The following is a 20,772-nucleotide window of genomic DNA, read 5'->3' on the forward strand; positions in this document are numbered from 1 at the left end:
TTAAAGATTTTATTTATTTATTCGAGAGATAGACAGTGAGAGAGAGCATGAGTGAGGAGAAGGTGAGAGGGAGAGGCAGACTCCCCATGGAGTTGGGAGCCCGATGCGGGACTCGATCCCAGGACTCCAGAATCATGACCTGAGCTGAAGGCAGTCGCTTAACTGACTGAGCCACGCAGGCACCCAAGAAACAGACTCTTAACTATAGAAAACAGATGGTCACCAGCAAGGAGGTGGGTGAGGAATAAGTTAAAAAGGTGATGGAGATTAAGGAGTGCATGTGCCGTGATGAGCACTAGCTGATGTACGGAAGTGTTGAATTACTAGACTGTACACCTGAAACTAATTTTACACTGTAAGTTATTATAAAAAATGTTAAGGTAGGCAAGGGCTGGGAAGAGAGTGCTGGTGGGTGGGGGTGGGGGTAGGCGGAAACAAGCAGCTGTGGAAAAGGGATTCTTTTTTTATTTTTAAGATTTTATTTATTTATTTGAGAGAGAAAGAGCATGAGCTAGTTGGGGGTGGTGGGCAGAGAGAGAGGGAGAAGCAGGCTCCACGCTGAGCAGGGAGCCCAATGTGGAGCTCGATCCCAGGACCCCAGGATCATGACCAGAGCCAAAAGCAGATGCTTAACCTACTGGGCCACCCAGACACCTCTAAAATTTTAGTTTTATCTTTTTTTTAAATACTCTGCAAGCCTGCTTCCCCCACCCTACCTGCCTGCCTCTCTGCCCACTTGTGATCTCTCTGTGTCAAATAAATAAAATCTTTTTTTTTTTTTTTTAATTTTATTGGGCACCTGGGTGGCTCAGTGGATTAAGCCTCTGCCTTCGGCTCAGGTCATGATCTCGGGGTCCTGGGATCGAGTCCCGCATCGGGCTTTCTGCTTGGCAGGGAGCCTGCTTCCTCCTCTCTCTCTGCCTGCCTCTCTGCCTACTTGTGATCTCTCTCTGTCAAATAAATAAATAAAATCTTTTTTTAAAAATATTTATTTATTTATTTATTTATTTATTTGAGAGAGAGCATGAGACGGGAGAGGGTCAAAGGGAGAAACAGATTCCCCGCTGAGCAGGGAGCCGGATGCAGGACTCAATCCCAGACTCTGGGATCATGACCTGAGCAGAAGACAGACGCTTAACAGACTGAAACACCCAGGTGCCCCTGAAAGAGGGATTCTGATGAAAGAAGGGAGGGAAAAGCACGGTGGGGGTGTTCTTCCAGCCATTTGCTGGGCGGAGAAGCTGAGGCCCGGCAATGCCGATGCTGGGGCTAGGCACAGAGCAGGCAGAGCCTCTACATGCTGGAAGTTCTGCGGTAGTATCGCCCTTTCTCCTCCTGTTCGGGGCGAGGCTGAGGTTGTTGCCTTAGCGGGAGTCAAGAGGAGCAGGACCCAGCCTGAAGCTGTTGGGTAGGATCTAATGCACGGCCAGATTTCCAGGAGACAACTGTAGGAATTTGGAACACCCAGATTCAGAAGTTAGGAGGCCTGCAGTCTTAGTCCCAAAGGGCCAGGGACCTACACTCCACCTGGGGCCTGCTAAGAACCGCTTCTGGCTCTTGAGCCAGCGTTCTCCTCCATAAAATGTAAAATGGGGCTGGCGGAGGGAGAGGGAGGGAGTGGTTCTCACCCACCTTGTGGGGTCATTTTGAGACAAATGATACTGCCTTGTGGGAGAGTCTGGAACATCTCTCTTTTGTAGACTAGGAAATGGAGGCTGTGTGGGGCAGAGAAGGCCAGGGGACACAGAGCAGAATCTCAGGCTGGTGCCTCTCTGTCCAAATGGAGTCCCAAGGAGACCTTAAAGGAAAGCAGCCCAAAAGCAGTCTGTGTGTTGGTAGGCGCCTGTCCTCCTAAGCCTGAAGCATAAACACACACACACACACACACACACACACACGAGAAAAAGAAGTGGGGCTGACCCAGCTCAGACCCAGAGGAGGTCTCCTGGAGCCCTTGGGTCAGACCTCCAGGGGTCTAGGCTCCTCTGGGACCTTGTCCCCGATCTGCAGGGCGGGGGCTGGATCCAACGGAGCTGTAAGGGTCTTCCCACCCTTCAACAGGGAGGAGTAGCCCAGCACGGGCCCTTTAAGAAAGTTGGGGGTGAGGGGGGCCAACGGGGGGGAGCCCCGTCCTGAAACCGGAGCGCGCGCTGGGGCCTGCCCCGCCCCCAGAGTTAAGTAAGGCGGCGGCAGCGGGCAGCTCCAGAGCGCCAGCCCCAGTCGGCTGAGCCAACCCTCCAAGCTTCTCTCAGCTCTCGCCTTGCGCGCCTTTCGTCTAGCGTCCCAGCTCCTCGCAAATCCTGCTCCTCCCAAATCCTGCCGCACAGCCCGCCGCGATGCGCTCAGGCCAGCAGCCTGTGCCTCCGGCCCCTGCCCTGGCCCTGACTTTGACCTTGGCTGTGTTAGCCAGACTGTCATCCGCAGGTGAGTAAGGGGCCTGAGACCACCGGCCTGGCTGGAGCTGTGGGGGGCTCCTTGGGCAGAAAAAATGGGACAGGAGGGCCCAGAAGTCAGCCCGGGACTGGGAGGGAAGGGGGGTGCTCTTCTGCTCCTCCAGGCTGCGATCTCCGGGAGTTCCACTCTGGGGCCGAAGCAGGCTCCCCAGTGACAGCTCTCCATCTTGGGGCTTCCGCGGGCTCTGGCTATCTGTGGTTGGCCCCACTCGGACTGTCTAGGGTGTGGCTTCACGCCCGGTTGTCCGCTAAACCTAGCAGGGCCACCCAATGCTGTCTGGCCTCCCTGAGCCCAGCAGGCTTTTGTGACTGCCCTGGTGCCCAGAGGACACTCTGTGACAGCAAGAAGCCACTACCCCAGCCTCAGCTGCCAGGGCCAGGAACGGGGCATGCTACAAGGCGAGAAATGGGGAGGGAGCCGCCCTGCCCCACCCTGTATGGGGCCCCACGTGTACCTACAGCCTGCAGCCTCCTCTGGCCTCCTCCAATGGCTCTGGCCCCCTTCCGTGTCCCCAGGTAAATTTGTACGGCCTCCTCGCCACCACCTTCCTTCTGCCTTGGTCTCTAGCTCCTGCTAGACCACCCATGCCTCAGCCTCCCTTCAGATGTCCCACACTCCCACAGGGGCCTGTCCCTCAGACAGCCCCTGGGCAACCCCTGCCACACTTTCCTGTCCTGGCATTGGTGACTGACCCCAGCAGAGACTGAGTGACGGTTCACCTGCTGAGGGGCACCGGGATGCGTCTCCTCTCTGTCACGCGCCAGAAATCCCGCCATGACGGCATTCTTCCTTGAGTCAAGACATGGTCTAGTTATGCCATAAGAACCGTGGCCTCAGGGCCCGTCCATCATTACTACCCATGTATGAATCAGTGCTTCAGCCTACATCTTTCGGGACCATTCCCAAGAGCAGCTCTCAGCAGAGGAAGAGCCTGATTCTCCCTTCCCAAGGGCCCAGGCCACACCCTCCTCCCCATCAGATGGGGAAGCCAGCTCTAACGGACAGCATCACGAGGTACCCAGAGGGAAATGAGTCAGAGGAGGACCCCCCGCTGGGGTGAGTCAGAGTTGGGTCCCCAGCTCTCTGCTCCCATTCCCAGGGACCCCCTCCTTCAAAGTCTCAGGGCCTGGGTGATGGGCTGGGCCTCCGGAGAGGTGGGAATGGGCCATCTGGGGTGACTGGAGTGGGCTGCTTACCCAGCCTGTAGCCTCCAGCCAAGAAATTCCAGCACCCCCATCCCCTTGGGCTTCAACTGAGAGCCATTCTCAAATACCTTCTCTGCATCAACAATGTACATGCATTGTGCTGGGCAATGAGGAGGGCACAGAAATGGATGGGCTGAACTTGAACTCATGCAGGAGGCAGAAAAGCAAATTAAAACTCAAACAGCAATTCCCGTCATGTCTGCAAAATCCAGAAGAAGAGTATGGTGAAGAGAAATTGCCAGGCAGGCTGGGGCAGGCCAGAGGTGATCCTAGAGCCAAGCTTTGGAGCATGGAAAGGGGTCAGTACTCTAGGCAGGAGCTCAGCCTGAGCAAAGGCACTGAGGTGGATGTGAGAAGAGCATGTTGAGACAGGAAAGGCAGCAGCCTGGTTGGAAGGCTTATTTGGAGCACCAGCCAGGAAGAGCCATTGGGCTGGGGCACAGAATCCTTAAATGGCAGAATATAGCCCACAGCCTATGCCCTGTTGGCACTGGGGAGCCAACGAAGATTTTAAGGCAGGAGAGTAATATGGCAGCAGTGGTGTTTTATAATGTTAAGTCAATCTCTGCCTTTAGGAAGAATTTGGAAATGGGAAGGGGACAGAGAGCGGGAATCTTCTCCCCCTCCCAGGCAGAGTTCCCCTCCAACACTCCATCTCCGTTACAAAGCCGGGCTCAGCGCCCTTTCCGGGTCTCTGCATAGGGTCAGCCCCTACCTGAGGAAGGCGCCATTCCCATCCCTCCTAGACACCCCGAACCGCAAAGGCCCTGGAGGTCTCAGGTACCAGAGTGAGGCACGTTAGGATGCTTTCCCTGCATTCATCAACATTCCAGAACATCTAGGTCATGAGGGCTGGGAGTCAAACACCCTTGGAGACCGCCTGGGCCAAGCTTCTAGTAGTACAGACTGGGAACCTGAGACCCCAGGGAGGAAGCAAAGTGCTCTAGGTCCCACAGAGAGTCCCAGCAGCCCAGGAAGCCTTGCTTTGGGGGAGCGCCCCGCCTGTGTGGGAGCTTGGGCTAAGGGCCACTCTGCCAGGGTGGCATCCAGCTTCTTCTGAGCCCTATGAGAGGGGTTCGGCAGAGGGACGAGCAGTGGGGGAGACCAGGTTTGAGCTGATGTGGACTTGGCACTCCCGCCAGGGGAACGGCATGAGTACAGCTGAGAGCTCAGAGTGGGCACAGAGCCTGCAGGAGCAGTGGCTCCCACGCCTCTGACCTGGCCAGACAGAAGGTGAGGGGCTGAAGTAGGACTTCAGGTAGGGCAGGAGTACCCCACTGGGAGGGCTCCGCATTTCCCAGGTGAGGACTCTGACCTGATGGGGAGTCCCATAGAACAGGACCCTGGAGCCATGGACTCAAGGAATTGAGTCCGGTAGATTCTTCTGCCTCTGGGGATCCTCTGGGGAACAATGGTGCTGGAGATGTGTGTGTTTGTGCGCGTGCGCACTGCCCCGGGGCCTCTGGGGCAGGGCAGAGGCCAGGCCCTTGGCCTGGCCCACCCAGGCTCTGGAAAAGTTGTTCAAGAACCAAGTATAACTGAGCCAGCCCCCATCCGACGTCCGCCTGCCCTCCGTGTCAGGACAAGCGTCTCTCAGTGCTGTCTGCCCAGGGGTCTGTGGTGGGGGCTGCCAGGTGGGCCAGGCGGCTGGTGGGGACAGCCGAGGGGAGCGGGCTGTGCAGGGAGCTTTCAGAGGAAGTGTATAGGCTGCTTCTGGGAACTGGGCGTGCTGCCCAGGAGGGGGCAGGCAGGGGAGGGGGAGTTGGAAATAGGCCTGACTACACACTCACTAGAGCACTCAGATGTGGGTGTGCACACGAGTATGAGAGCTCTGAACACGAACACAAACACGGTGGCCGTGCTCACAGACCTGAGCTGGGTGGGGCCCGGGATGAGGAGGCAAGGGCAGGAGGGGGGCAGGGGCTGCTGGGCTGGGCTGTGGCTCCTTTTCAGCACCAGGACCAACTGAACAGGGGGGCCTTTGGACTTGAGCCTGCTCCCTTCCTGGGCCCTCTGCCCCTTCATAATCTCTCCCCCAACTCTGGACCCCATCCAGCTCCCCCATAGCCTCCAACTTTCCCCCTTGCCCCGACATATGTCTGGGTCCATAGAGCTTTCTAGAGTTAAGACTCTTTCCCCAGGTGCAAGCTTCAGGTGGGATTCAAAAGTACCCTGTTATCATTCTTACTGAATGTAGATGAGTGTTGGGGACGCACCGAGTTTGTATGAACAATTTTATACTTGGTTTCTCTCTGGGGTAGAGGTGCCTAGCTCTATTGCTTCTCAGAAGGACGCATCATTCCAAACAGGGGGAGGGTAGAGCTATGCTTTAATTGGGCCCTCACCTCCAGAGAAATCCTGGGTGGGGGGAGCTACCCTGGTATACGCAGCCTCACATCACCCCCACAAGCCAGGGAACGTGCCCATTTTAGAGATGAGGAAATTTTTTTTTTTAAGATTTTATTTACTTATTTGACAAACAGAGACCACAAGTAGGCAGAGAGGCAGGCAGAGAGAGGAAGCTGCTCCCTACTGAGCAGAGAGCCCTATACCGAGGCTCGATCCCAGGACCCTGGGATCATGACCTGAGCCAAAGGCAGAGGTTTTAACCCACTGAGCCACCCAGGTGCCCCAACTGAGGCTCAGAGAAATGCCCGGACTGGCCTCGGGACACACAGGCCACAGTGTTGTCACTCCCCTCAACAGCAGCCCACATGAGACCAGATGGCAGTTACCCACCAGTGGGCCCAGGCTTCCGCAGCAGGGGAGAGGGACAGGTCTTCAGGAGTGAGACAGCTCCCCGAGGACCCCAGAACTCTGCTCCTGTGCCCCACACCCTACCTCTCCAGCCCCTCCCTCCTTTGTCAAGGAAAAAGCAAATCTTCTTCAAGAAAGTCCCCCACTCCCTTCAACGGATGGGGTAGCAAATGAAGCCACATTCATCCCAGATGGAGGGCGGTGGTACTCAGGGCTGCCATGGAGGTGGTCTGGGGGCAGAGCTCTGAACAGTGCCCGTCCTGTTGACCATCCCTTCCTCCCGCTCAGCTCCTGCCCACACCTGGCCACGCCTGACCCTCAGAACAGCCGGCTCTGCCAGCCCCCAGGTGCCCAAGCCAGGCCTCCGGCCACGGCTCGCGCCTACCCACGTCAGTGTGTGTCTCCTGTGGCTTCACTGTCGTGGTGGGTAGTGGGGTTGCCTCCCCTCCCAGACCTTACTGCAGAGGCTTCCCTTGGTTCATAGGGAAATGGGCCCAGAGAGGGGCAGCTACTCTCAGTGTCCTACACCAAGTCCTTACCAGGGTGCAGGCGAAGCCTCCTGGCTCTCTGTCCATGTATCTGGCTTAGGTGGTGGCCTTGCCCACGGGACCAGCCACTCCCTGCAGGCAGACCTCCCTTCTGCTTTCCTCAGGGGTCTCCACTGACTTGCTCCATATAGGACTGAACCCACAGAGGGGCGCAGTGACTGTTTTGCCCACTATGCCTGGGATGCCCCAGGGCTTTTCACCCAGAGGGGACTGAGCACAGCAGTGGGGAGGGGGGGTGGAAGGGGAGGCCAGCCCTGCCCTCAGCCACATAGAGCAACTTCAGGAGCAGATTTATATAGATCTGGGTTTTGTGTATAATGTAGTTTGGATAACGTGTTCTGTGGCTGGAAAAAAAAAAGAAGACGGGAAAGCCAAGCAATTGCTTTGAGTTGAAACATGCTGAGAGCAGGGAAGACTCAGGTCAGATACAAGGAAGAACTTACTGGTTTTCAAAGAATCCAAATCTAGACTGATATGAAGGGCCCCTGAAAGGCGTCCTTTCCCAGGAGGAGCAAAGTCCGGGGGCCTGAGGGCAGGGAGCAGCATATAATCCCAGCTTCCTCCCGGCCCTGCTGCCCCAGCATCCCACTCCTGCCACTTCTAGAACAAAACGGGACTTTCCTGAGCATCCAGAAGACACCATGGCTCTGCTGGGCCCTCTCCCCCACTCGGATCTATCAGCCTCTACACTAAAGCCTCTCCCCCACTCCGATCTATCAGCCTCTACACTAAAGGTGATCCTGGGTCCCAAAGGGTAATCGAGGAGCTCGGTTATGATGACCCATATCCCTGGCACCCTTCCACCTCTCTTCAAACTGTTGCCTGCAACTGGTCTTTTCTCATCCTTCAAGGCCCAGCTCCTGTTCCTCCACCCCTGTGGGTCTTTCCCAACCCTTGACTGCCGAGGTCCACAGCCTGGTCTTCCCCCTTCCTGGGGCCCTGCCCTCCCTGCCTCCTGCTCTAGGACCCTCACCAGTACGATGCCCAGGAGGTACATGTACACATGTGTGTGCACACACGCACACACGGCCGAGAGTGTCCCACCCTTCAGCCAGTGGTCCCAGGAGAAACCCCCAACTCGGGATTCACAGCCCCCAGCTCCATGGCCAAAGCAGGACCTCTGGTCAGGCCAGCCTCCTCTCTGGGGAGAAGGAGGAGGCTGGAGAGAGGAGACCAACTTCCTTTCCCACCTAAGAGCAGCCCTCCCCCACCCACATTTCAGGACGGGCCAGCTATAAATACCAGTGGGCCCAGGATGCTCATTCCCACGGCTCCAGCCCCTCCCTGCCTCTTCCCTGTGCACAGCAGCTGGGGCCGGTCCCCGTCTCCTGCAGCTGGAGGCTAGCCAGGCAGGCTACAGGCCCAGAAACACACACACACACACACACACACACACACACACACACACACACACACACTTCCCACCATGGTCAGGGAAGAAACAAATCACCCTTTTTGGGTGCCTTGGAGCAGCTAAGAGCAAGCCCCCTCCCGCTCCTCCGTCCAGACTCCGGCCCCACCTCTCCCTCCTCTGAGTCCTCAGCCCCAGGAACTTCTGCAAGGCTGGGGGAGGTGGGAGGGCTGGGAGGTCAGGCACACGGTGGTAAGGAACAGGGCGTTAGGGAGCCCAGGATTTCACTCCAGCCCTTGATGAGTGACCTTTCTGAGCCTCAGTCTTCTCTCTAAAATGGGTCTAAATGATTCTGACCTCCAGTGCAGCATTGAGGATCAAAGCCCTTTGCCAGAGTAAAGGCTCAGCAGGTGCCACTCGCTAGGGGCTCGCTGCCTTTCTATTGTTCCCATTGTCTTCCGGACTGGGGCAGGCCGGCAATAAGGGGAATCTTCCAGAGAGGTGCCAAGGTGGGGGACTGGATGAGGTGGTCCTGTGAGCCGGTCTTTGTGGGACTCAGAGACAGGGAAAGGGGGAGGTGGGTCCCCAAGGGAGTGAGCAGCCAGTGGCTGCCTGCCACCCCAGGACCCTGCAGTAGTGGGGAGGGGTCCTGCATCCGGCCGCCTCGCCCAGCTGAGTCCCACACACCTCTCCCACGAGGAGGAGTAGGACAGCCCTCCCCAGCCTCACTCCAAAGCCTAATGGCCCCTTGGACACTGACCCTTGGTCCTGGGTACAACACAACCAGTCCGTGTTCAAAGAACCACCAAATGAAACTCAGAGCCTGTCGGGTGCAGACAAAGAGAATAAGCAGGCAGCGGTAATTTTGGTAGGATGGGGAGCCTGGACACCCATCTTCGCCCTGCCCACTGCCCACACCTGGGGCCCCTCTGGAGGGGTGGTGGGAGCTGACCGCCAGCGCTCCCATGGGGTCTGTTAAGGAGTCGTGACTTCTTAGGCAGGAGGACCTGTGTCACAAAGAGTAGAATGCAGATGGAGGGAGCCAAGGGCCCTCTCTGCTCTGAGCAGCTCAGACCCATTGGGGATGTTGATGATGCCCGAGTCCGTGTGTGTGTGAGATCAGAGCTGGTGCGGGCAAGGCCGCGTGAGTCTTGGGAACAGGCCTCGGAGCCAGACGAGCAGCCGGGCCGTGCCCGCTGGAGGGGCACTCTAGCTGAGAGGCTGGGCGGAGTCTGGGCCCCCATCTTCTGCCTTCACCCTCTAGAAGTAACTCTTCTCAGCAGAGCACTGGGCAGAGCTCGGCCCGCTCCCCGGATGGGCGCTAATAGCATCCAGGCGCCTGCCCCCGGCTAAGGCGCCCTCTCTTGGCATCTGGTGCTCAGCTGAGGCCCCGGTGAACTCTTCCAGAACTCTTCCAGGGCCAGATACCCAGATGAGAGCCCATCCCTCCAACTGTTGACAGCCCTGAGGCAGGAGAGGTGGGGACCTGGAGTCAGCCTTGCTACCACAGCCCCTGGGATACCTGGCCCTGCCGCGTGGCCTCGGGCAGACTCTCCCTCTCTGGGCATCTGGATAGGATAGTCAGTCCCCAAGGTCAGTTGTAAAAGCCCCCTGACAACAGGACACTGGGCTCCACCTCTGTCCACAGAGAGCCAGCTGCCTGTGTGGGGCCAAACAGTGAACTGGGCTAGGCCTGCAAGGGGGGAAGGGGCAGCCCAGCCCGCCTGAGCTCCCTGGCACCTAGAATCCACTTTCCTGAGTCGGCATGAAGCCCCAGGGCTCTCCCAGGATGGGAGTAGTGGCCCTGCTCCGCCCCCGGTTCCCATTTTCCACCCCCTTGCTCTAGCCCCACCCAGCCAAAAATAAACCCGGACCACCCCATCTTGTACCAGCCGGACCCACCCAGGCCCTCCAGAGCCAATTGAGTCACCGCTCCAAGCTGCTCCTTTTTTTAACTGTCTGAGTCACCGGCTGTGGCGAGGGCTCCGTGACACGAGCCCCAGGCTATGGCCAGGCCACAGCCTCCAACGGCACAACCCAGGGAGGGGTCCGAATCGAGGCTGGCAGCAGGTGTGAGCCCAGACCACAGCCTCCGCCTGCGACACCTCCAGGCCAGGGCACCCGCCCCAGAGCCCAGACCTGACTCCAACATCCCTGCCACCCCTTCGCCTCATCCGCCCAGGACAGTTTTTCAGGGATCTTGGTGACAAAGCCCATCTAGGTCAGCCCAGCCCCCACAGCACTTCTTTGCCTCCGAACAGGTCTGGGCCTCCCACCCCGGGACGGAGGGTCTCCAAGGCCCTGGGCCCTGCAGGGATGGGAGTGGGCCAGGCCACAGAGATACCTAATTCCTGCCCCTCCTCACCGGCTCCAGCTCGGACTCTGTTCCCTCTGCGCAGAATGCCGTGAAGACTTTCTGTGGCACAGAGGTCTCCCCCTCAGATCTCTCTGGGCTTCCTCTGTCCCCAGCCCTCACAGGGTCAACCACGCTCTGGCCTCTCTTCCCTCATCCCTCCATCTCTTCCCCGTGGCTGTCTCTCTGTCCGGCCGCCCCCTGTCTCTGACCCTGCTCTGTCCCCTTTCCTTCACCCGGTCCCCGTGGCAACCCAAAGTGCAGCCTCCACATCCGGCTCCCTGCGCGTGCTCCCTGCGCGCACACGCCGCACACGCCGGGGCCTTCCCGGGCCTTCCTGGGCCTTCCCAGCACACACAGCACACCCTCACCTCCACGCATTCCCATAAGGGGCTCTGGGCCCCAGGGACCCACCCTGAGGGAAATTTTCCATCCCCTCACCCAAGTCCCCTCCTTCCCTGGCCCCCAAGCACAGGCTACATCCTGTCATCCTGTCATCCTGTGGTAGGGGATGTCAAGATCCCACAGGCACTTCCTTGGAGGCTGAGGGGGGGTGGGCAGGGGGCCTGGGAATGGCCCCACCCCCAGCCCTGCCTGATCAGGAGCCTGCACTGCCTCAGCCCCAGCCATCTCCTGTCTGTGGCCATGGCCTCCAGCTATAAATAGGGGCTCTGGTTCTATTTTCTTTAAAAACAAGCACCAGACTCTGTCACCATGGGCCCAGAAAAGCACTCCCTGGCTGGAGCAGTCCCCACCGCATCCCAGCCATGGGTCCCCTCCCCCTCCCCCCACCTGCTGAGGGCAAGCTTCCAGATGTGGCTCCTGCCGGCTGGCTCGGCTGGAGAACACAGCCACCCCTCAGCCCTCCCTGCTTTCCATCTCCCTTCCCCAAGCGGCGCCAGTCTTATTCCTGAGACACTACTGTTGACAGAGAGAGGTAACAGGAGCTCAACTCCCCAAGCCACAGCTCAGGGTCTTTGCACCCCAATGCAGAGAAGGAACTGTGGGCTGTGGGGAAGGCCGGGAGAAGGCTTCCTTCCTGAGGGAGCAGGAGGGAATTCTTCCCACAGAAAGGAGAGAAGAGCTGGCCTGAGCAAAGTCTGGGAGCGAGGACCTGTCAGGTGCGGACGGAAAACAGCACAAGGTCTAATAATGAGGCTGACACATGCGTGGGGTGTTCCTGGGGGGTGAACAGGAAAGCCTGGCAGGGCTGCAACAGGGTGACCCAGCCGGATTGTGGGGCAATGGGGAGCCTTCGAAGGCTCTCAGACAAGGGGGGATGACAAGGCGACTTCCAGTTTGGGCTAAGAATGGTTGCTATTAGCAAAACAAGGCAGGAAATTCATTAAGCCTAGCAGGGGCTGGTGACCATCTGCCCTGTGGGATGGCACAGAGGAGCAGGAGGGGGAGATGAATTGGAAAGAGAATTCAGGGGCAGGATGGCTGGAACATGGGGAGGAAAGAGGGAGAATGTCCAAAATGACTTTCAGATTTCTACCCAGCCGTGGGTAGGTGGTGAGGCCTTCTCTGGAGGGCCAGCTGGTTTGGGGAGAGATGACACCAAGTCTGGCTTGAGATGGGTGGGCTAGGGTTTGGAGGTCCCTCTGGGTGTTTCTGGGGCAGATGTCTCCGGAGGCATTGGCAGGCAGGCCCAGAGCCCCGGAGCCTTGGTGCTGGAGACAGAGATGTGGGTGCCACGGGGAAGACCCTGTGTCTGAGGCCCGGCGAGAAGAGGTGGCCTGGAGAGAGCACAGTGGTGGGACACAGGCCTGGCCCGTGGGGAGTGGTAGGCAGGAACCTATTCCCAGAGGAGCTGGGCCTGCCCATGGGGAGAGGTCTCAGGGTAGGGATCTCTGGGGGATCTGGGTGGCACACAACCTCCTAGCAAGGACTCTAGGGTTTCTCAGTCTACCCTGCCAGGCCATGCACTCCTGCAGGCATCCCAACCACACTCGAAGCCTGCTACTCAGCCTGTCTACGGCCAGCTCATAGAAAATCCCTCCCAGGGGCCAAGGGCCATTTGATCCCTGTATTCCCTTATGTGCTGATGTTTCTGCTGTCGGCCCACGTGGATGGGTCTCCTGGATGGCAGGAGTCCTGCACAGGGGGTATGGGCCTCCGTCCTGTCCTCAGGAGCCTCCAGTTCTGGCTCCCCTGTACCCCTGTCCTGACCACAGCCCCCTACTAGCCACTTCCTGAGGAGCTAGGCTGGGCAGGCCAGGTTTGCCTTAGTCTCCCCAGCCAGGTCTCCTTTGCACAGATGGGAAAACTGAAGCCAAAGAGAGCACAGCAGCATGTGGCTGAGTGGGGGGCGGGGGTGGGGGGAGGACTGTCCCAAGCCCCTGCTTCCCCCAGTCTCCTGGATAGGTGACTGCCATCTGTGAGATTATCCCACCTTTCTCCCCTATACTTCAGTTGGAGGAGCTAAGGCAGGGTTAGCGTGGCTTCTCCAAGGCGCACAGACTCCTGAGCGCAGGCTGGGCCGAACTGTCCAGGCCTGTGTCCAGATCAACAGTCATTGCTTCCGCCAATCCCCCACCCCAGCTGACACACTCACTGTCTCCAAGCCCAGGCTGCCAGGCTGGGGGAAGCCCCAGGACACCTCCCCAAGGGCCCTGCCTTTAGCGGTTTCTCATCCCAGAGCTGAAGGGGAGCTCAGGGATGAGCAACAGGCTTCCGCCTGCGTCCTGCCTCTGGCTTCAGCCCCAGAGAGGGGGTGGCCCCACAGCGTCCCCAGGGGAAGCTCCTCACCCAGGCCCCTTGCCCCCCTCCACCCTCTTCCCTGGTCTCCAAGTCCCCAGTGGGCACGACCAGCATTTATCACTGGCCATTCTTAGCCAGGCCTGAAGAAGGTCCCTCCCTGATCCAGCCAGCCCCAGAACCAGGCCGGTCCAGCCACACCAGGAGGGGCCAGCTGCCAAACCAGCCGCAGAAAGCAGATGCTGTCTCCTCCCTTCCTCTCTCCCCTCCCCCCTGCCCCCCCAGGGAGCCCCTGAGGACAGGAAGGGAAAAAGTGTGTCTCCTGGGCAGGGGGCCAGCTCTCACACCCTCCTCCCGCTGGAGCCGGGCGCATGCCCCACTTCCACTCGCACATGCAACAACAACTCCCCACTGCTTCTGTGGGCACACGGCCCTCCCTGATACCACACCAGCCGGCTCAGAGCCGCAGCCCAGGGGCTCCGGTCCAGCCCTGCGCTGCTCCTCTCCGGGCCTCAGTGCCGGCAGCATCCTCTTTGAGCCTCATTACCTCACCTGTAACAGGGCAGCTATGTCCCAGAGACCCTGGTGGGGCAGGGGCTGCTGAGCAGCCCAGCGGCTGGGTGAGAAGGGTCTCTCGTTCTCTTTCATCCCTGCCAGATCCCCTGCCTCTCAGCCTGGGCCCACTAAGCTTTCCCCACCTGCCTGGGGCCAGGAAAGCCAGGGAGAGGGGATGCGGAGGAGGGCCTGGAAATCCACCCATCTCCCCGCACAAGGAGGAAAATTATAAGGCAAGGAAAAGCCTCTCAGTATTGCTCCACACGCAGCAGCCCCACCCCTCTGACCCCTCTGTGCCTCGGGCCTGGGGAGCAGCCCGCCTTGCACAAAGACTCCGTTGAGGCCCAGCTTCCTCCCCGCCCCTGCCCTGCAGCCTGGGTGGACTCTGAGCCACTTCTGGAGCAAACCTCTCATTTCCCCTCCTGCTTCCTCTGTACCGCACTGGGTCTCAAGGTTGGGTCACATGGCCCAGGGTACCAGTCCTTTTAGGTAATCCCCTTTTAGAGGAGGTCCCGAAATTGGAAATGTCGCCCAATATGTGCCCCTCGGCTTGGGTGGCCTCCAAGCTCTGGGTTAGAGGACCAGTAGCCGAGGCCAGTGGCCAGGGTCAGGATTCAGCCAAAGGCTGAGGAAACTTATACCTGCCTGGCCTCCTTGGTCTCACAAGAACCAGAAAGGCAACCAAACTCTCGAGTGTCCTGAGAGTGAGTCTTAGGGGTCAAGAGATCCTGGAGTGAAGAGAAATGCGGGGCCCACCTCGACCCCAGCAGGGGGTCTCCCTAGTGCTCAGACAACAGGCAGGCGAGGCTGGCTGCCCAAGAACAGGGCCTGACAGCCCGCTCTCTCCTGGGAAGCTACTGTCTCCCTTTTTAAGTTCCATGTGACTGAAGTAAACCATTGTTTTTCCCGTGGCTCTGGGGCAAGGCAGGAGCAACGGTCAGTGGGCCTCTGGGCTGGCCCTGGGTGACGGACTCCCAGGCTGGGGACAGGGAGGTGGGACAGTCAGTGTCTGCAGGCATGTGAGCAGCTCCTAGGTGGCCGGCCCTGGCAGGTGGTAAGCATCTAGGCTCGGCTCTGGGGACCCGGTTGTCACCACCATGAGCAGGGTATGTTGTCCCTTTGGTCCCACCTGAGGTCTATGCCTGTAACCCTCCCCCTTGTTACCTTCAGAGGTAGCAGCCTGGGGGGAAGGTGACAGTTCAGTGGACAGGGCTGTGGGACGTGCTGGGGGGCTGACCCCAGAGTAGGCACAGCATCAGGCAAGGCCAAGGAGGGTCATGGCCAGCATCTGGAGCCAGACTGCCCCCTCCCCGTGCCACCTCGTCACCTGTCCCGCACTCACCTCAGAACGCTGTGACACGTGCCACGGACCTGCACTCGGCACACTCATGACCATGTGCCACCCACTGTGGCCACGCGTGGGTCTCCAGTGCTCCGTGTGACTGAGTTCCCACACCAGCTCCTGGCCCTGCTTTCCCACCTCAGAAAAGGGAGAGGGCGCCTCGAGGAGCTTCAGCCCCATTGGCCTCGGGGTGTGTGGCTCTGTGGTTCTAACTTAAGTTTCCACCCCTTGTGCTCGCTTCGGCAGCACATATACTAAGTTTCCACCCCTCCCAGCTTCCTCAGAAGTTTCCTGGCTTAGGGGCAGAAAGCTGGTAAGGAAAAAGCACATCCCTTGGAGGCACGAGGGGAGGGGATCTGGCCTGGGCGCTGGAGGGCCTGGGTGACCTTGGGGAGGGGATAGGACACCTGCCCTTACACAGGGCCATACACTTAGGCACCCAAGAGAGTCAGAGAGCCCTTCATCCTGGCCTTGGCCGTCCTAGAGCCCTCCCCCAGGGCCCCCTTCAGACTTCCCAGGAGACGGGCTCTCCCAGCCTCACCCCTGCCTGCCTAGGATGTGGATTTGGAAAAGGATCCACACCTTGGGTGCCCAACCCCAAGAAACTACAGTGGAGAGGGCTGGCTTCCCCTGAGAGCAGGAGTCCTTCCCCTCCCTGGCTGGCTGGCCATGGCCACTCCTCGCCCTCCTCACTCCTGCCCACAGCAGCAGGCTTGCCGTCAACATCCAGCCTCCTGGGTCTCCCTTGGGTTCTCCTCCTTCATCTCCTTCGTCAGGCTTCTGTCTGGACCCCTGAGTCCAGTTTTTGCAGAGGAGGGTGGGGGTCTTCATTCCTCATTCCAGGTTTTAACACCTTTCTCAGGTTTTCTGTCTCCCCAAGGTGGTTCTTCTTTTCCATGGCTGCATTACTGTACTTGTGAATGAATGAATGAATGAATGAACGACTATGGATTCCCCCTTCTCCCATCTCCCGCTCCATCTCAGTACCACTGGGTACACCTCCCCAGCATACATGTGTCCAGGTCTCCCCCCTCCCCCCTTTGCCCCTGGGCCCTGGGCGTGCCCCCTGGCCATCCTGCCCAGCAGCTCTGACTCCCAAACTCCCTCCCTTATAAAGTCAGGCGGCAGCAGACACCCAGGAATGCTGCTGCTCGTGACGCACGCTGACTGTGGGCCCGCCTGGCTGCCCCAGGGCAACCAGGAATGTGGCGGGAGCAGGGCACACGGGGAAGGATTGCTGAGGAGCAGGGTGGGCTGGGGGTGCCTGTGTGGGAGGGGGCTCATTCAGGAGGCTGGGCCAAGAACTGCAGACTTTCTGCTTTTCTGTCAAACTGCTTCTCCTCTGGGGCCTCAGCTTGTCTGTCTAGAAACCCTACTGAATGCTAAAGCTGCAGAGAACTTTGATATCGTGGAACCCATCACCCAAGGATCGGGGGGGCCAGGGCTGCGGAGGCCAGGGGCCCCACATCTAGCTCTCTAGACCGTCCTGGGGCTAGAGTGGTGCTCCCAATGACAGCCAGGACGGGGCAGGGGCAAGAGGGGAGCCAAAGATAAAGAAAGACAGGGAGAGGCAGAGATAAGGCTCCGAGGTGGCCAAGTGGCCAAGACAGAGACAAAGGAGATAAGGGACAGAGACTTGGAGAGAGACGGTGTGGCTAACCCCAGGCATTGTGAGGACTCAGAAGGATCGGTATCTGCAGCCACCCCGACCCCTTGTGACTCACAAAGGGACCCACACTAGAGACCCTGCCCCTGGTCAGCCCGGGAGAGCACGGTGGGAACCTGATGTGTGGAGGTCCTCCCCACAGGGAGACCCCTTGTCCCAAGCCACTGACAGATAAGAGTAGAGCATCATGGGGGAAGTAAGTCTCACGCTTGGGGTCCCCCAGGGCAGGCTTCTGGTCCCCATTCACACACACACACTAAGAGTGCCCCCGGGAGACAGGAGATGCTGGCACAACCTAGAGCCTGCCAGAGGGTGGCTTGCAGGGGACACTGGTCTAAGTGGAGGGGAAGGACATAGGCTCTTTCTGGGCCCCCAACCCTCGTCTCAGGAAGAGGAATGGAGCCGCTCTGCCTTGGCCCAGACAGGACACCCTGTCCGTGGTCAGGAAGGGCGGGAAGCTGTGGGAGGCTCCACCTTCAGCAAACCTCTGCGACGGATGGGCGCCGGGCAGGAGGGGTGGGTGCCCTCCGGGAACACACGGCCCCTTTCAGGGAGCCAGGCCCAGCCAAGTCACGGCGGGCGGCACCGTGGGGCAGGACAGGCCTGGGCACAATCGCAGCTCTGTCCCGGCGGCTCCCAGCCCACACGCGCACACATGCACAAACACACAGCCTTATGCAAACCCAAAACACACCCCCGAGCAGCCACCCACACGCTTGAACACACACGCGAATAGACTTCTACGTAGTCCTGCACACCCACCCACGAACCGTCTTTCAGGTAGAGAAACCCAGACGCGCAGCATTCTTGTGGCCCCTCCCATTCAACCCAGACCCCTCGAGGCCCCTGCCCCCCCACGCTGAACTTGGCACCAGCCAGACAGCCCACACCATTACCATTAACCCTCTGCATACCCCTATCTGAGAGCAGACTCCCAGACCAGAAAGGGACCTTCGGGACTAATCCCCAGAGACAGAAGGAGGAGGGACCGGGAGGGAGCACCCATTTTACAAAATGGTGACCGGAGGCCAGACTGGGCCCCTTCTCCTGGCCCAAAGGGCAGCCCACAGATCTGCTACAGGCCTGAACTGGTGTTTGGATGAATCATGGGTGTTCTTGACCCAGAAGAGTCAAGGGCAAGTCTCCAAGCAGTGATGATGCCTTCTCTCCTCCCCCCACTGCCCTAGGGCCTCAGTCAGGCCACTGAGGCTGGCTTGGCTCCTGCTTCTTTTCCCTCTCCTCCTCTGTCTTCAACTTCCCAGAGTCTGTGGGTCCCTGCTGCCACCCTCTTACCTGGCCTTGCTGCCCTTTGAAACTACCCAGGCCCCTCCCTCCCTCCTCTCCACCACCCTCACCTCCTCCAGGAAGCCTTCTGGAACTGACTCCTAACTCACTCCTTTATGCTGCACTGCCTCCCCATTGGCAGCCTCTCCCACTGTCTCCCAGGATTGGGAGGCAGGGTCCTTGCAACTGCGGCCACAGGGGCCACAGAAGGAGACCAGGAGGTGGGGGAAATGGCGCTGTCAGAGTTTCCAAAACCCTGGCCAGCAAGGCCTCCGAGGCCTCCGTTGGGACGAGGGGGCTGCCCGGGCCAGGCGCTCCCAGCAGCACAAGGCAGCTTGTGTGAGCGCTTCCCTGCCCAGCCCCACAGGAAACAGCCGGGCCCAGCCCCTCAATAGGCTCATTCAGACCCCAGCTCTCTGGAAAGTACCTCTACTTCCTGCCACCCTCCCACTCTGGCCTGAAGAACCAGGCTACGCAGGCTGCCCCTCTCCTCTTCTGAGAGGCGGCTGGAGGCAGGTGGTTCAGTGGGCAGAGCCTGCCCTCTCCATCCCTTCCCGTGGGCTTCACACCCTGAACCCACCTGCCCCGCACCCACCTTTAATGAAAGGGAGTGTGAATGGGTGTGTGAGCTCACTGCCCCCCACCACCGGAGGGGGAGGGCCCCCTTCCCATGCATGCTAGACAGGTAAATGTTGAGCAACAGGCTTTCTGGGGGAGAGGGAATGCTGAGCTATAGCCTTTGCCTCTTCTGTGGTATAAATACTCCTGCCCACAACATCACCTGGCTGGCAAAATTCCTGCAAATTTAACATCAGCTCTTGCCAGCTGCCCATAGTGATAGCTGCAGCCAGGGGGGCAGCCACAGGCCCCCACCTTCTGTGTGGGGGTGGGAGGCTGCCCTCAGTTCTGTGTGCTGCCTTTTTTTCTTAATAATCAATGCTCTTGGGGCGCCTGGGAGGCTCCTTCCTTGGGCATCTGCCTTAAGCTCAGGTCGTGATCTCGGGATCCTGGGGTCGATCCCCCCATGGGGTCCCTGCTCAGTGGGGAGTCTGCTTTTCCCTTTCGCTCTCCTCCCTGCTCTCCCTCTCCTCCCTGCTCGTTCTCTCTCTCTAATAAATAAATAAATAAAATCTTTTTTTTTTTTTTTTAAAAGAGAAGAATCAATGTCCTTGCACAGGAGGAGCACCCCGCCCATCAGTTCTCACCGTGAGGGGCTGCCCCTCACCCACACCAAGGTCAGCTGGCTCTGCTGGGCCACACCCACCCAGAGAGTCTTGTAGCTCGCACTTGATTCCTCTAGCCCCTCAGACAAGGTTCTGGCATTGCTGGCAAGCTCTGGCAAGAGGGGATAACCGGAGAGATTTCAGCTCAGCCCAAGAGGAAGAGCATTATCTTTCTTGGACATCCTGCCGAACCCCTCCAGTGGCTGAAGCCACCTCGTCAAGTCAGGAACCGACACATATTGTGGCTGGTGCCAGATTATCCCTTTACTCAGTCACACAGGGCTTAAGGGAAGACCCACAGAGGTGAATAGCTTTTTTAAACCGTTTCTGTCTCCCCACCCCCTTCCCTAGCCCTGGACCTCTGGGGGACAGAGTCAAAGTTATATTTGGCCCTAATCTCTGCAAAAGGAATAAACCAGAAATTGTTGCAGCTGGTTGGAGGTCAAGGGAAGCTAATTTTGGGAAACTATCCGGAGGTGGTGGCGGCTTTAAAAGATGAGGTATCCCAGTGAGGGACCAAAGGGGCCCCCCACAGCACCCACCAGCCTTGGGAAACCACAGATAGAGCCTGCTCCGGCCATATGGACCTGGGCGCTCTGTCCTGCTCAGCAAACCTTCAGCCCCCCAAGGCCCTGTCTTTAGCCATAGACCAGGCTCAGAGAGGTCAGCTGTAGTCATCAGTGCTCCCTAGCTGAGGTGGGAACAATAGGGCCGGATCTGACTGCTCACCAGGGACTATCATCAGGTCTGCAGCAGGAAGCAATATAGGGCCATGCAGGAAGTTTTGGCCCATTTGGGGTCCAGCACTGCACATGGTCTCCATCTGGCCTCAGAGCCTTTGCTCCTTGGTGGACTCAGGCCGACGAGCTACTACCCCCATGCCTGAAGACATCTGGGAGCGTGGCCCAAGAGAGAAGCGGGGATGGGTGGGCGGCCTGTCTGAGCACCACGGTGGGAGGACATGGCATGGAAAGTGTTGCCCAAGAACCAAAGCACAGGGCATTTAGGAGAAGGAATTTGAGCAGGGACCTGTGTGGGGTAGGGATGGTTCCCCTGGAAGTCCATTTCCAGAGTCTACCACCATCAGGCCCGGTGACCCGGTCAAGGATGGTTTTCCTTTAGGCTCGAGAAGGACTAGATCCAGGATGGAGAATCCTCTAGGGCCCAGGGGAAGAGTCAGAGCTGGCAGAGGTCCCCGGCCCCAGGAACCTCTGAGGAGGAAACCTGAGTTGCTTGGAATGGGTCTAGGCTCCTTTGGAGCCAAGGTCTGGGCTGGACACAAGGAGAGGCTGTGTCTTCCGGCCCCAGGACCAAGCAGGTGATGGGCCACACAG

At 58.9% G+C, this 20,772-nt stretch overlaps 1 protein-coding gene across 1 annotated transcript in view; it reads left to right on the plus strand.

Moving 5' to 3' along the window:
• Positions 1 to 2,336: 2,336 nt before the first annotated feature.
• The window catches only part of CSPG4 (chondroitin sulfate proteoglycan 4), a gene marked incomplete at its 5' end in the record, with an annotated part of 36,031 nt that continues 17,595 nt past the window's right edge, over positions 2,337 to 20,772 (plus strand). Inside the window, one exon of the mRNA XM_080808628.1 lies at positions 2,337 to 2,424. Within this exon, the coding sequence (XP_080664754.1) occupies positions 2,337 to 2,424 (88 nt within the window). The remainder of the gene's footprint in view (positions 2,425 to 20,772) is intronic.

The sequence above is a fragment of the Martes martes genome (assembly GCF_963455335.1).
Source record: "Martes martes genome assembly, chromosome: 7".
NCBI lineage: Eukaryota > Metazoa > Chordata > Mammalia > Carnivora > Mustelidae > Martes > Martes martes.